The sequence below is a fragment of the Cebus imitator genome, unplaced genomic scaffold (genome assembly GCF_001604975.1).
Source record: "Cebus imitator isolate Cc_AM_T3 unplaced genomic scaffold, Cebus_imitator-1.0 Scaffold18, whole genome shotgun sequence".
NCBI classification, from domain to species: Eukaryota; Metazoa; Chordata; class Mammalia; order Primates; family Cebidae; genus Cebus; species Cebus imitator.
This window is the reverse complement of record NW_016107333.1, coordinates 8654645-8669951: the sequence shown is the minus strand read 5'-3', so window position 1 is coordinate 8669951 and position 15307 is coordinate 8654645. Positions and strand designations below refer to the sequence as shown.

The following is a 15307-nucleotide window of genomic DNA, read 5'->3' as shown; positions in this document are numbered from 1 at the left end:
AAAAGAAAAAGAAATTACTGGGCGTGAGCACTGTGGCACATGCCTGGAATCTCAGCACCTTGAGAGGCCAAGGTAGGAGCAGATCGCCTGAGGTCAGGAGTTCAAGGTCAGCCTAGCCAACATAGTAAAATCCTGTCTCTACTAAAAAAAAAAAAACAAAAATTAGGCGTAGTGGCGCATACCTATAATCCCAGCTACTCGGAAGGCTGGGGCAGGAGAATCACTTGAACCTGGGAGGTGGAGGTTGCAGTGAGCTGAGATTGTGCCACTACACTCTAGCCCAGGCAACAGAGCAAGATTCTGTCTCAAACAAAGAAAAAAGAAATTGCCAATCTTCTTGCAAATACTGCTGGCTTCTGGTGAGACCAACACCTCTTGGCCCACTGATCATGTCTGACTGTTCTTTGTTTTACAGCTGTGCTGGGTTCCGGGGTCCCTCTCCCCAAAATCCTCAACATCGACTTCAGCAATGCAGACATTGACGTGTTGGAGGTAAGAGGGGCTCAAGCTCCATTCTGCTTTCTTTCCCCGCCCTTTGCTCGTCACCTTTGACCACTGCATTCAGGCCAGGAACTGGGAAGAGGAACAGAAGAGGAGGGAAAGGAAGGAAACAGGGTTCTCTTCCTTCCAAGTATGGGGCTGAGGGAACAAGGGACAGAGCTGTCAAGGATCCTTGAAGGACGCTCACACATTCACAGTCTTATGTAGCCCTCGCCACAGGTGTCATTGCTGCCATCTTACTGATGGGAGAACGGGAGCTCAAGGCAGTGAGGGGCTTACCCAAAATAGAATGTGATGTAGTTCATAGGAGAAACATTTATTGAGCACCTACTATGTGCCAGGCACTGTGCAGGGGCCTGGGGATCCAGCAGTGAGCAATGATCCCCAGTCCCTGCAAAGCTCTCTCAGCCCAATGGGGAGACGGCCTTTAGGCGAATATTCCTGAAGTAATTGGCTAATTATAATCGCGGCAGGTGCTTTGACTTTCAAACGCAGGGGCTCTTGTTTCCACTATAAAAACCACCCATGCTCATTATCTGAAATTTGGAAAATATGGAAAAGATTAAACAAACATGTATGCATACACACACACACACAATCCAGCAGTTACCCCTGAAAATATTTTGCTGCTTTTCATTCCAGTCTTTCTGGAGTTTTATTTTTAAACATGGCTTTGCTCAGGAAATCAGCAGAGCATTGGGGTTAAAAAACGAGGCTTGAAGCCCCGTGACCCAGGTTCAAATCCTAACTCTGCCAGTTTCCAGCTGGGTGACCCTGGGCTAGTTACTTAACCTCTCTGAGCCTCCATTTTTTTCCTCTATAAAAAAAGACTAATCATAGTACCTACCTGTAGGGCTGCTTTTAGGAAAAAATGGGATTCTGTGTGTAACGTGCCTTGCACAGGCCTGGCATGTAATAAGCATTTCTGGAAGTGTCCACCATTATAAATACCATCATTATCATAAAGGATGCTGCAGGGAACATCTCTACGCACAAACTGTTTCTTGATTCTAGATTGAGTTCCTTGGAACAAACTCCCAGAAATGGAATGAATGGGGCCTTTGTGCCAGATTGACAGTTTCCTTGCCAAAGGAAATTGCCCCTCACATTTGCCCCTCACATTCATGCCAGGCTTGGACCTGCCCAGGGAATAGCACCCTTCCCACATTAGGGGCGCAGTCAAGGGAGGTGGACAATGACCTCGATGGGCAGTGTGGGCAGGGCTCAGATGCAGGTTCTGGGACAGTCCCCACTCCTGGTCCTGTCTCTTGAGATCCTGCAGGGCCTCAGCACTGCTTTGAGCCTCAGTTTCCTCATCTGAAAATGGGGAACAATAATGCCCACCTCATACAGTTTCTGGTGAGAAATTAAACGAGATATGGCATTTTATTATAAAATGTTATGATTCACTTAAACAAAGGGGTTAGGAAACATGAATAGGATTGCCACAGGTTCATCTTCATCATCATCATCTCTGCTGTTTACTGAGATTCAGTGCCCCATGCACAGGTGTTCACGGATTTGGCCTTACCACAGCCCTGGTTGATGTTCGCCCTCACATAAGAGATGAAAGGACTTGAGTATCAGACACAGTAGGCCACTTGCTCAGGGTCACCCAGCTGGTGAGAAGTTAGAGTTTCCACCGAAAGGCTGTGAAGCAGCTCAAGTCAGAGGCTCTGAGTGGGGTCGTGCTGCACCCTCCCTGCCCCCCGGGCCTTTTTGAAATGGGTGGCAATGAATTTTTCTTTCCTGAACGCTTGCATATTTTCATATCAAAACACATATCATTTTATTATAAATGATGTGTCTTATTTTCCTCCTTTATATTCTGGTAAAGGAATTATACTGGTTTTTAAGATATATGTATACACAGGTTATGCAATCTGTGAACCTTATTCCAGAATGATAAGGGAGATAACACAAATACCTGTAATAAAATGTGTAATGGGTATCGGGTTTGAAAGGTTTAAAGAAAACCTCAGTCCCAGGCTCGGCCCTGTAGGCCCCCTGTAAACGGTAGTTGCTCTCATTATTATTATTATAGAGGTTTAGCCATTTATTCTGACTTTTTATTTTGAAATAATTTTAGATGCACAGAAAGGTTGCAAACATAGTACAGACAGTTCCAGAATATCCTTCTCCCAGCTTCCCCTAATGTTAGCATCTTACATAACTGAAAACGATGATCAAAACCTGGAAATGAACATCGGTACAAAACCATGAGCGCTCTGCAGATGTTCTCTCGTTTCCCCTCTGTTGCCTTTGGTCAAGGACCCCCTCTTGCATTCTGCTGTCACGTCTCTTTACAGTCTTGCACTGTGGGACAGTTCCTCACCTTCTCCTCGTGTTTCATGACCGTGACATTTTCCATGAGTCTGGCCCGTTTTGTGTGATGCACCCTGGATTTGACGGACACTTGTTTTCATGATTGGATTGAAGTTTTGTGTTTTTGGCAAAACACCACAGAAGTGACGCTGTCCTCAATGCATCTCTTCAGGGGGTGCCAATGATCATGTGACTTATTCCTGGAGGTGTCCACTTTGCTTGCTGAAGGCGTTTCTTCACTGTACAATTACTATTTTCCTCTTTGTGACTAATCAATCTCTTGTGAGGAGGTACCTGGAGACCATGAAAATATCCTGTTTCTCGTTAGACTTTCTCCCACTAATTTCTGCCATTCAGTGTTCACGATTTTGCCTGCAACTGTTATGACCGCGGCACGCAGCTAACGGCGATATTCTGGTTCTCTCATTCCTTTTGCACGTGTCAGCTGGAATTCCACTGAGGAAGAGCTGTCCCTTCTCCTCCGTATATTTATTGATTCATTTAATTATTTGTTTCTGTCGATAGAGACTCATGAATATTTCTTTTGGTCTATGGGTTATCGTCTCTTACTTTTATTATTTATTTTGTTGAAGAATTTTTTTTTTTTTTTTGAGTTGGAATTTGGCTTCTGTCGCCCAGGCTGGAGTGCAGTGGCACGATCTCGGCTCACTGCAACCTCCGCCTCCCAGGTTCAAGCAATTCTCATGCCTCAGGCTCCCAAGTAGCTGGGACTACAGGCATGCACCACCACACCGGGCTAATTTTGTATTTTTAGTAGAGACAGGGTTTCAGCATGTTGGCCAGGCTGGTCTCAAACTCCTGACCTCGGGTGACCCGCCTGCCTCTGCCTCCCAAAACACTGGGATTACAGGTGCGTGCCTGACCAAAGAATTTTTTTTTTTTAAATTTGTGAAAACTCAATTTTGGAAGACTGTGAAGAGGGACTCAGGCCTACTTCTCTTATTTGGGGGAATAAGGGGACTGGAAGTGTCTTGCCCAAGGTCCTCTGTCCAGGGCAAGGTAATGACACGGCCAGGTGCTCCCTGGGGCCATGTGAACCCCTTCACTGCTGCTATTTAGAGTTACTGCTTCCAAGAAACGTGACCAGCCAGATCTGTAGGCGGGTGAGTAACGAGGCTCTAGCCAGAGCCTCCCCACCTATCACCGGCTTCTGTGTTCTGCCATCCAAGGACCTTCTGGTGCTGAGCGCGTGAGTGACAGAGGCAGAGACGCTGCTGCAGCCAGAAGTTGGAACCAGTCCCAGAGAGGCTCGGCCTGGACACAGTCCCCTGCCCAGAGTCCCCTCAGCCTCCATGACAGGTCCCTCCCTGGCCCCCCAACCCTCTCCCTCCCTTGCCTCAACTCTGAGAAAGGACCCAGCCTCTGCCTGGTTGGCAAACAGTACCTTCCATGGTCAGCCCAACAGGAGGAGGGGAGTCACCTTGGGTGACACCTCTCAGACCCCATGCTGACAGCACGTTGAGTATCTCACTTTCAATAAAAGGCTCCACTTTCCCTGCACTTGTGATGAGTTTCCATGAAGGACCCTCCCTCAGGGTCTGGGTGGTTTGGTTTTTTTTTTCCTTCTTTGGCTGCGCCCGGGCACTTGGCAGTTGTAGCTACAACTGGGAGGAGGATGGTCCCTCTGGGGACAGCGGGGGAAGTGGCCTGCCTCTTCATATTAAAACAACCACACAGCATTCACAGAGACGTTCCCCGCCCCCAGGACAGCTCCGTACCTCACTGCTCTCAACTCTGGCATCAGAGATCATTAAAGTACAGGAGTTTTGGAGTCGTGAGGATGAAGTTCAAGTCCCAACTCTCTCGCTTGGTTGTGCGACTTGATGAGGTCCTTAGTCTTTCTTCTTTTTTTTTCTGGGACAGGGTCTCGCACTGTTGCCCAGGCTGCAGTGCAGTGGTGCGATCTCGGCTCACTACAATCTCCATCTCCTGGGTTCAAGCAATTCTCCTGCCTCAGCCTCCCTAGTAGCTGGGACTACAGGCATGAGCCGTCACACCCAACTATTTTTTTTTGTATTTTTAGTAGAGACAGGGTTTCACCATGTTGGCCCAGATGGTCTTGATCTCCTGACCTCGTGATCTGCCTACCTCGGCCTCCCAAAGTGCTGGTATTACAGGCATGAGCCACTGTGCCTGGCCGGTCCTTAGTCTTTCTGAACCTCAATCTTCCCATCTGTAAAATGGATGATAATAATTATTATTATACTCCAAAATGAGTGTGAGGATATTAAATAAGATCATGTATTTCTGAGGTGCTTAGCACTGAGGCTGACATGCAGTAGGTGCTCAATATGTGCTCACTGTGGTTAGTAACAGAGTCCACTAATTCCTAAAGTGTGAGCTCGTGGAACCCCTTATCTCCAGTCAAACTGAGGACAAAGAGGGGTCCTTGGCATGCCTCTTGGCCAAGACAGTACCCAGGGCACCCCTCCCAGGGACAGTGCCACATCTCCCTATAGAGTCCTGGGGCACTTCCGGGCAGTTTAGGAGAGTTATTTGATCCCAGTCTTTGGGGCATGCAGGAATACTGAAGTCCCTTTTACATAATTCAGATATTTCTTTCCTCCTAGTGATTTTTAAAAATATTTTTTTCATGTCTTGTTTGTTTTCTTTTATTTAAATATCAGGAATCTAAGCTACTGGGTTGTCTGGTTCAATATTAGATTCTTGGCTTCATCATCCATTCATTTTCGCATTCATTGACTGTCTAGCAGTGGTTTAGGGACTGGGATTTCTATACTTGACAGGGGAGACCAGGCTTCTGTTTTCATGAAGGTTAGATTCTAGTCCATGAGACAGACTAAGTAATTAAGGTCTAAGTAAACAATAAAAAGTAAATAAATAAACAGAGGCCATTTGAGATTGTCTTGGGGGCTATAAAGGGAATAAACAGGGAATCATATTGGGGAGGGAAAGGGAAAGGAGGTGGCACCACTGGGTGGCCAGGAAAGGCATCTCTGAGGAGGAAAGAGGAGGAGACACATCTCACAGCCCAGCCCCTTCCCTCCCCAGCTTCCTGAGTCTAGGTCCCTCCTGGTCTCACAGGCATATGAAAAGGTGCTCAATATCATTGATCATTGGAGAAATGCAGATCAAAACTGCCATGAGATATCATCTTACCCCAGTTAGAATGGCTTTTATCCAAAAGACAGGAAATAACAAATACTGATGAGGTTGTGGAGAAGAGGCATCCTTGTACACTGTTGGTGGGAATGTAAATTAGTACAGCCACTATGGAGAACAGTTTGGAGCGTCCTCAAAAAACCAAAAACAGAGCCACCTTCTGATCCAGCAATCCCACTCCTGAGTATATACAGTCCCAAAAAGGAAATCAGCATATTAAAGGGATATCTGCACTCCCATGTTTGTTGCAGCACTATTCACAATAGCCAAGATTTGGAAGCCACCTAAGTGTCCATCAACAGATGAATGGATAAAGAAAATGTGGTACATTTACACCATGGAGTACTAGTCAGCCATAAAAATCATGAGATCCTGTCATTTGCAACAACCTGGGTGGAACTGGAGATCCTTATGTTAAGTGTACTAAGCCAGGCACAGAAAGACATACTTTGCGTGTTCTGCCTTATTCGTGCAGCTAAAAAGTAAACCAGTTGAACTCATGGTAGTAGAAGGATGGTTACCAGAGGCTGGGAAGGGTAGTGAGGTGATGGGGGTGGGGAGGGGATGGTTAATGGGCACAAAAATCATTAGAAAGAATGAATATGACCTAGTATTTGATAGCACAACAGAGTGATTTTAGTCAATAATAATTTAATTGTACTTAAAAAATAACTAAAAGAATATAATTGGATTGTTCATAACATCAAGGATAAATGGGTGAGGTGACAGATACCTCATTTACCATGACATGATTATTACACATTGCACGCCCATATCAAAGTATCTCATGTAACCCATAAATATATATGCCTGCTATGTTTCCACATAAATTAAACATTTAAAAAAACTGCCTGTTATCTCCAAGAATTCTCTTCCACCTGGGTTCTCTGGCCATGAATAAATTACTCACTCTGGGAGTTTGATGGTCAACCTGGTCTGAAATTCTAATTGGAGGTTGGATAAAGGATAGACCTTCTTCCATGCCAGCTGGATGACATCAAAGTTGATGATTTTGAGCCTGAAGGATGGGAAGAGCAAGGTGAAGTGGAAAAGCAGAACTTTCCAGCCTTCTTGACTTACCACTCAAACTTCAACATGGCCTTTCCTCTATCCTGGGCCTTCCTATTCTTGACCTAGATTTCCATTCTAAATCCCATTTCCAAATCCTAGACAAGAAAGTGTTAGCTGATAACTAAGACTTTTGTAGTTAATTAAGACATTAAAGGAAAATTAAGATGTTAAATTCAACGCATCAGTTGGAAACTATGGTGTTAGCATATAACAAAGATGCTGTCTTAACCAGTAGGGTATTAAATGATGACTAAGGTGCTAGCTGGGAAGAGCTTCTGCTGTACTCCTTTCCAGTGCTATTTGTAATTTGGTGGAGGCTTAGACAAACCTTCATAAATCCAGGGGTGAAGCCGTAATAAGGGGATGCTGGACAGTGGGTTGGGAGTTTGCAGGAGGAGGCAGTGTCTGAGGCTGCCCTCTCACTGCCTACCTTCTAATCAGGTGAGTCAGACTCCAACACTTACACATCGTGAGCACCTAGAACCCTTGCTGACCAGTGTATTGGGAAACTATTTTATTGAAGAAGTTCTCAAACTCACCAACAGTTGAGTTTCCCAAAAGGGGTGCTCTTCAGAACATCATTGATGCCAACAAGACTCCTGTGGCCACAGAGGCTCCCCAGATAAACCTTGCAGAGCAGTCCTTCCAGAGCCAGAGACCCAGCTGCCTCCAGGAGATGATCTTTTCCAGTAGATAAGGTCCTGCTTCCCAGGAGGATCTTAAGTAGCATCTCTCTCTCCCTAACCAGATTCTGGTTGTTGAGAATGATGGCTCCCAGCAGCCCTTCCTGAGCCAGGAGGTCTTTGTTGAGGGCAGGTGTTGGCAATCGCTGACCAAGTGGGTTTCCAGCTCCTGCTCCTGTACCTCCTCCTTGACCATCATGAACCGGGGGAGGGAGTGCATTGCCATTGACTGGAATACTGTGTTGGGGAGCCCTGCCATCCACTGGGGCTCCCATGTGGCCAGGATCTCCAGATGGTGTTTCCCCAGCTGGGCAAGAGGGGGCAGGGAGGACGTGCCCAGGCTGGCCATGACCTAAGTAGAACCCAACCCCAGACTTGTCATAATCATTAGGTGGCCTAGCTCCTGAGTGGCCATAGCTAAAAGATATTCCAGCCGCAAATTGACCATAATCTCCAGATGACCCAGCTTCAGACTGCCCATGACTGTCATGTGACTTAACGCCAGACTGACCATGGCCAACAGATATCCCAGCCCTAAACTGACCAGAATTTATAGATGATACAGCCCTAGAATGCCTATCATGATCAGATGTTACTTCTCCAAGCTAAACATTTCCTCCTGATGACCTTGCCCCAGATTGAACAGAACCATCAGACAGTCCCCCCTCAAGCTGACCATTCATTGATTCAACCCTAAACTGACCCAAAACACCAGATGACCTGACTCCAGGCTGATCATTCATTGATATAGTCTCAGACTGACTAAAATGACTAGGTTACCCATACATAGATTGGCCATATCCTCCAGATGATCATACTGCAAACTGACTGTCAACAGCAGATGCTCCCAGCCCAGGCTGACCATTCATTGACCCTACCCTAGATTGAGCCATACTACCAGTTGTCCCAGCCCCGGGCTGAACATTTATTAACCTTGCCTCAGATTGACCATAGCTTATAGATGACTCTGTCCCAAGATATCCATAATCACTAGGTGACCTGTCCCCAGTCTGACCACTCATTGACCCTGCCCCAGATTGACCAAGACTACCGGACAACCCCACCCCAGAGTGACCATTTAGTGACCCTGCCCCAGTTTGACCATTACCAGGAGATGACCTATCTCCAGTTGGATCATTCATTGACCCTGCTCCATATTGACCCAAATCACCAGATGATCCAGACCCAGACTGACCATACCCTCCCAATGACCCTGTCCCGAGCTGACCATGGCTACCAGATGGCTCAGCTCCAGGCTGACTGTTCATTGACTCTGCTCCAAATTGACCCATAACATCAGATGATCTAGACCCAGACTGAACATTATTGATCCTTCCTGAGACTGACCATACCTTCCAGATGACCCTGTCCCAAACTGATCATAGCCAACAGGTGGCCCAGCCTCAGTTTTACCATAACTACTAGGTGACCTGTTGCTGGTCTGAGAATTCACTGAACCTTCCCCAGATTGACCCAAACCCCTAAATGATCTGGTCCCAGACTGACCATTCATTGGCTCTGCTCTAGATTGACCCAAGCCACCAGATGACCCAGGCTCAGGCTACTTATTGGCTGTACCCCAGACTGACCATACCCTCCAAATGACTTGTTTCCTTGCTGACTGTACTTATATAACCTATCCCCAGTTTGACCATAACCAGATGACCTACCACCAGGCTGATAGCTCATTAACCCTGCCTCAGACTGACCAAAATCATCATTTTCCCAGTCCCAGGATGACCAGTTATTAGCCCTACCCCAGAATGACCCAAATCACCAGATGACTCAGCCCTATACTGACCATAACTGCCAGGTGAAGCCACCCCAGACACAACAGCATTTCCTGAAGAAGTATCTGAAGGTTGACCACTGCCTGAGAAGCTCATACTACCCACACCTGTATGGCCAGATTGGGTCATCCGCTTGTGGTCAGAGTTGCTAAGGCTCTTTGAAACCTTCTGATTTAATTGTCCAGGGGTGGTCATCTCTTTGTGACCTAAGGATCCTTGACTGATTATCGCACTTTTGTCAGTAGAGCCTGGACCATCCATCTCACTCTGACAAAGTTTACCTATAGTGTCCTGATTGGTCACATGGGTTCTCACAGATGGAATAGGAGTGGAAGCAGTCATTCTCACTGGGGGTGTGGGCAGCAGAGTGGGTATCTGGAGCATACTGGATTTCCTAGACTGGCTGCTGTACTCAGTGGTGTCTTCAGTGTGAGGGGAACTCAGATAAATGTATTCCTGGTCATTCTCAAGGTGGTTTGGCTCAGATAAGTGAGCAGCAACTCTTGCAGTTGAAGAACCACTGTTGGCCCCAGCCTGATGGTTATTCCCACTGAGAAGTCCTGTGCCAAGAACACCACCATTGCTGAGCACCTGGCCATTCTTGAGAAGTCCTGTGCCCAACAGACAACCGCTGCCCAGGAGACTTCCATTTCTACTACCTGTTGGGATAGAGACGGATAGGTCAACTCAAGGCTACATGCTCCCACTAGGAACACAGGAGTGAGGAGCTCAACCCAGGACCAGCTCTGTGACTACACCTAGCTATCAGGATAAGAATTACCCTTGCAAATTTAGAGCTGAGACTCAATCTTGAACTAGCTTTACTTGAGCACTTGACCCAGAGGGCAATGAAAAGTCAGATACATGGTGGTGACCGCATTTGGACCATCTATGGTGGAACAGAGAAAACAATGATACAGTTATGCTCAGAGAGTCAGAAAGAAGCACTGTGGTTGCTTTAGCTGTCGGTAGCTTCTCAGATCTTGGTTTTAGTGCCCTGGGAGGCCCAGGGGAATGTGTAAACGTCGAGATCAGTGAGATAACTCTACTTCTCTTTTCATGATTTTTTTTTTTTTTTTTTTTTTTTTTTTTTTTTTTTTCTGTTTTCTTTTTCGTCAGAAAGGTCTTCTCCTTGCAACCAAACCAGTAACTAAGACAGAAACTGGTACCAGGACTTGGGTTACAGATAAGAAATTTTCAGAGAAAACGTGGGTCAGGCTGTGGACTAGAAGCATATGGGTGATTTCTAAAGAGTTCTTCATCATAAGATTGGAAGCTATGAAGCTGTGATATGGGGTCCCAAAGCAACTGGTCAAGCTCTTACTGCAGTCTCATGGGACTTAGATCATCTGAGATTAAAGCTGGAAAGATTTACCTGGGAACTAAGCATAGGAAAGAAATATGATAAGACAGCAGACAGTGATGTGGTTTGTGTGAATATAATACATAATCTAGACACCAATAGGTGATCTGAAGGTGATTATGTTAATATAATACATAATCTAGACTTATCATGTATTTATTCAACAAATATGGAGCCAGGCAGGCACTGTGTTGATCCTGGTGAGCAAGACAGAGAAAGATGGGTGGATGGTTAAAAAAATAAATGAATGAAAATGTGGATGGGAGGAGGGGTGGCTGGGAGGATGGATGGATAGATGGATGGATGGATGATGGCTGGATGGATGAATTGAGAATGGATGAGTAGACAGATGGATGGCGGCAAGGATGAATCGAGGGGTGGACTGAAGGATAAATAGAGCAAATGATGGATCAAAAAGACTTTAGTAGGCTACCCTGAAAACCTAAGCTTTGCTCCCTAGATGAGGTCTAAAAATACATGCTTACTTAATTTAAGAGCCACATGAGCTCAGGGTTAACTAGCTTCTGTAGCACTATATTTCAAACAGATCATTCTCTAAAAAAGTGTCCAGAGGCTGGGCTAGGAATCAATCACCACGATGATCTCTAAGGTCATTATTTCATGATTGAGAAGGATCCTATAAACCTCAGGGAGTTGCTATAAATCAGGAGTGCTACAGTTCAATTTCGTCATGGGTTTAACAAGGTAGGCAGGCTAGCCTGAGAGTTCAGCTGCATGGAGGCATCTCCTAATGTCTTCTGTGCTGTCGGTTGCAGTGACCCAGCCATCTTCCTATTTCTAGGATGAACATGGGACCCCATCAGGACTACAGTAAGGACGCTCAAACACTGGAGCATCTCTCTGACCCCATCTAAGTGGCTGTGACCTTGATCTACCCACCAATGATTTCCCGTAGCCAAACTACAAATAGTTCCTTCATTAGAGCTTACATTTGGATATGCCTGAAGCTGATAAGCTAGGAAACTTCCCAAGGGAAGGTATTTCAGCATGGAGCTGATGGAGGTAGAAGAGCTTCTAAGAACCGGACTAAAAGAACGGTGCTCTAACAAGGGAAGGACAGGCAGTGAATGGCCCCTCCCACTTCAGACAGATGGTCGGATATACAGCTCACGGTTTGAGTATTCTTGGGGACCACCTGAAGCTGATGAGATGTTCCATCCAGCAGGACAGTGGCATTGCAGTAAGATGTATGAAGCCAGATTGCAAGCCTGACTCTAAGTCTTTTAGAACTAAAGGAAGTAGAGGTTGGGCACAGTGGCTCCTGAGAGCACATCAGGAGGCTGAGGCAGGAGGATCGCTTGAGCCCGGAAGTTTGAAACCAGCCTGGGCAACATGGTGACACCCCATCTCTACAGAAAATACAAAGACTAGCTGGGTGTGGTGGTGTGTGCCTGTAGTCCCAGCTGCTCAGGAGGCTGATGCGAGAGCATCGCCTGAGCCCAGGGAGGTCAAGGCTGCAGTGAGCCATGATTGCAACCCACTGCACTGCAGCCTGCCTGACAGGGCAAGACCCTGTCTCCAAAAAAAAAAAAAAAAAAAAAAAAAGACCTGAAGGAAATTGGTGCTAAATGTAAAGTTGCCTGGAACCCCTGGACTCCGCATTTCCAAGACACCGTAGGGTCCCCCCAGCCTGAGGCCCCAGACACCTACCCCTTCCTGAGGCTCCTGCCCGCTGTTGGAGGGCCTGGGTGTGAAGCTCAGCTCTGTGGAGAAGTGGGCCAGGCAGCTATCCTCACTGGGCCTCAGTTTCCTCATCTGCCAAACAGATGTGAGCACCAGGGGACTGTCTAAACACCACCAGGCAGAGGGAACAGGTAGCTTGAGCAAAGGTGTGGAATGGGGAACCTCAAGGGGCTGTGAGAACCCACACTCACACTCTCTGCGTCTCCCTGTTCCCGGTGGACAAGCACAGTCACAGAGGCTGGAAACTGCACGTCCTTCCGCTTCTCTCTCCGCCGCTGGCCACACCAAGGCAGCAGCAGGAGTGGCCTGAGCAAGGCAGGTTCCCAGGGGGATGGATTGGGCCAAGGACAGGCACAGTTCTTAGATTTTGCCACAAGGTGGAGTCGTGACCCTGCTAATCCAACTTTCTCACGCCTGTTAGGATTTAAGGATATTTGTATAAAGCAGCACTTTTTAAATGCCAGGCACTGTGCTGGGCATTTGGCTTTCAGGATGGCATGTAACTTTCACAGTCACCTCTCAAGGTCAGCAGTATCACTATCTGTTTTAGAGGTGAGGAGACAGGTTTGAAGTGGTGATGGGACTACATGGGTGGCCTGGGGTGTCAGAATTGGGCTCAAATCCCAGTTCCTCAGCCCAACAGGACACATAACCTCTATGTGCCTCAGGTCCAAAGGGAAACATGGGACTAACGATAACAATCATGTTTTGAATAGATCTTAGCTCTTTGTGGATTTTTTATCCTATGCCCAGCCATGGATCATTTCATTCAGCCCTCCAGCCACCCTAAGGGGCAGCTGTTAACATCTGTTTTGCAGATGAGGAAACTGAGGCCCAGTGAGGTTAGCTGCTGCCTGGTCCACTTCCGCACAGCTGGAAGGAGGCAGAGCTGAGCTTCACACCCAGGTCCTCTGGCAGCGAGCAGGCGCTGCAGGAGGTGGTAGGTGTTTGGGGCCTGGGGCAGAGGGAGCCCTGCTGTGTCTTGGCTGAGTCACAATGCCCTCTGACCTCAGTTTCCCTACTGGGACCACAGGGATTGGGGTTTTTAAAGTGGAGCCCCTTCCCGACCCTCTGGTTCTCTGGAGAAAAATGCAGTTCGACAACCAAGAAGCCACATCCAGGAGGCTCCTGGGGCTGGGGGGTGGGCCCTGTAGCAAGAGGAGGACACTAAGCTCCTGGGGGTCTCCCCATGCCCTAGAAACAGCCACCCAGAGCTCAGTCCATGCTGGGCCTCCCTAGTGTCACTTGAGTGCATGGCTGATGACGTATATGACAATGTTTGTTTTCTCAACCTTTTTGTCAGGACTGTCTTTGTGAACAACCCGAGGGCCCTGCAGGCTGCGGGGAGGGTCACGTGGAGCCCAACGGTGGCACAGGAAGGGCGAGAAGGAGCACGTGGAGCCAGCCTTCAGGGTTCCTGAGTCTCCAGGGGCCCAGGGCACCTGTGTTCTTGGTCCAGCAATAAATGCTCAGATGGATGGCGAGGACCTGCATCACCACAGGATCCACTATGGGAGGCTCTTGAGAGATATCACCATCATGACATTCATTCTTTCAGGAATTAAATATAGCCAGGTCCAATTTGAGATGAATCTGAAGTGCAAATATGCAACAGTATCCTGCAAAATATTAAGTTTTGCATGGTGAACAGAAAGTTAAATAAAACATATTCCCCGCCCGCCCCCCACATTTCCCATTGTTAAGAACGCACAGCTCACTGGCTCAAGTCCCTCCCTTCTCAGGAAGAATAGAGGTCCCTTCCATAATGCCACACTCTCTCCACCAGCTTCCTTCCCTCTCTCATCCCCTCCGCAGCCAGAGTTCCTTAGAGCTGTGCTTCTCCACCTCGAACACACACATGAGCCACCTGGGCTCTTGTTAAGATGCAGGTTCTAAGACAGTTGGTCTGAACTAGGGAGAGGCCAGGGGTCCATGGGCCACCCAGTAAGCATGAGCAGCATGCTTACTGTGGATACATCCACCCTACCACCCATCTTGTTTCCACCAAACTCGCCCTTACCAGGTCCTCCGTGATCACCAGGTAGAGGAAGCCAATGGACCATAGATGAGGTCCCCCCATCTTGACCATAGCACAGATACCACTTCCTCCTCCACGAAACCAGTTCTTCCCTTAGCCTTTGTTGGAAACAGGTGCTCAGTACAGCAGAGAAAAATCAGCACTGAGACAGTGGATTTTTTAGCAAAGCAATTTTCATTTCCTGGACTGCAGGAAGGGTACCCACACTAGCCATTTTGCCACGAGAGTACGGTCAACGAAGGAAAAGCAGACATATTCATCCCTTACACATTTGGGGTTGTCCTTACTGCTGTGTCTGATTTCCGTTGGGTGGAGCCAGACCTCACACTCTAAACTAAAACCCGATTGGCAACAACTTAAAACTTTTTTAAAAACAGGTAAGGGGCATAGGTTGCGAGCTGGGACATGTCTGTGAGCACGTCCAGCACGAATATCTTGTCATGGTTAAAGTATAAGGACATGGAAAATACTATGTGACTGTAAGCATGGCATGTTTAACAGCTGCTTAGGATAGGGCTTAACAAAGAGCTGTTAATGCACTTATGATTTATTCTTTAACAAGAAAGGAAACTTTGAAGAGGAACTTTCACTTCGCACAGCCTTACTCCCCTGGCTCGTCTCCTCGTCTGACCATTCTGCCTCTGCCTTCTTTGCAGATGTAATATTTTCAAATTGGCCAACCAGTGGA

At 47.2% G+C, this 15307-nt stretch overlaps 1 protein-coding gene across 1 annotated transcript in view; it reads left to right on the top strand.

Moving 5' to 3' along the window:
• BPIFB4 (BPI fold containing family B member 4) overlaps nucleotides 1-4347 on the top strand; it is a 29590-nt gene extending 25243 nt beyond the window's left edge. Inside the window, exons 15-16 of the mRNA XM_017514330.2 lie at nucleotides 416-492; nucleotides 4017-4347. Coding sequence (XP_017369819.1) covers nucleotides 416-492; nucleotides 4017-4040 — 101 coding nt within the window. The 3' untranslated portion in view covers nucleotides 4041-4347. The remainder of the gene's footprint in view (nucleotides 1-415; nucleotides 493-4016) is intronic.
• The last annotated feature ends 10960 nt before the right edge of the window (nucleotides 4348-15307 follow it).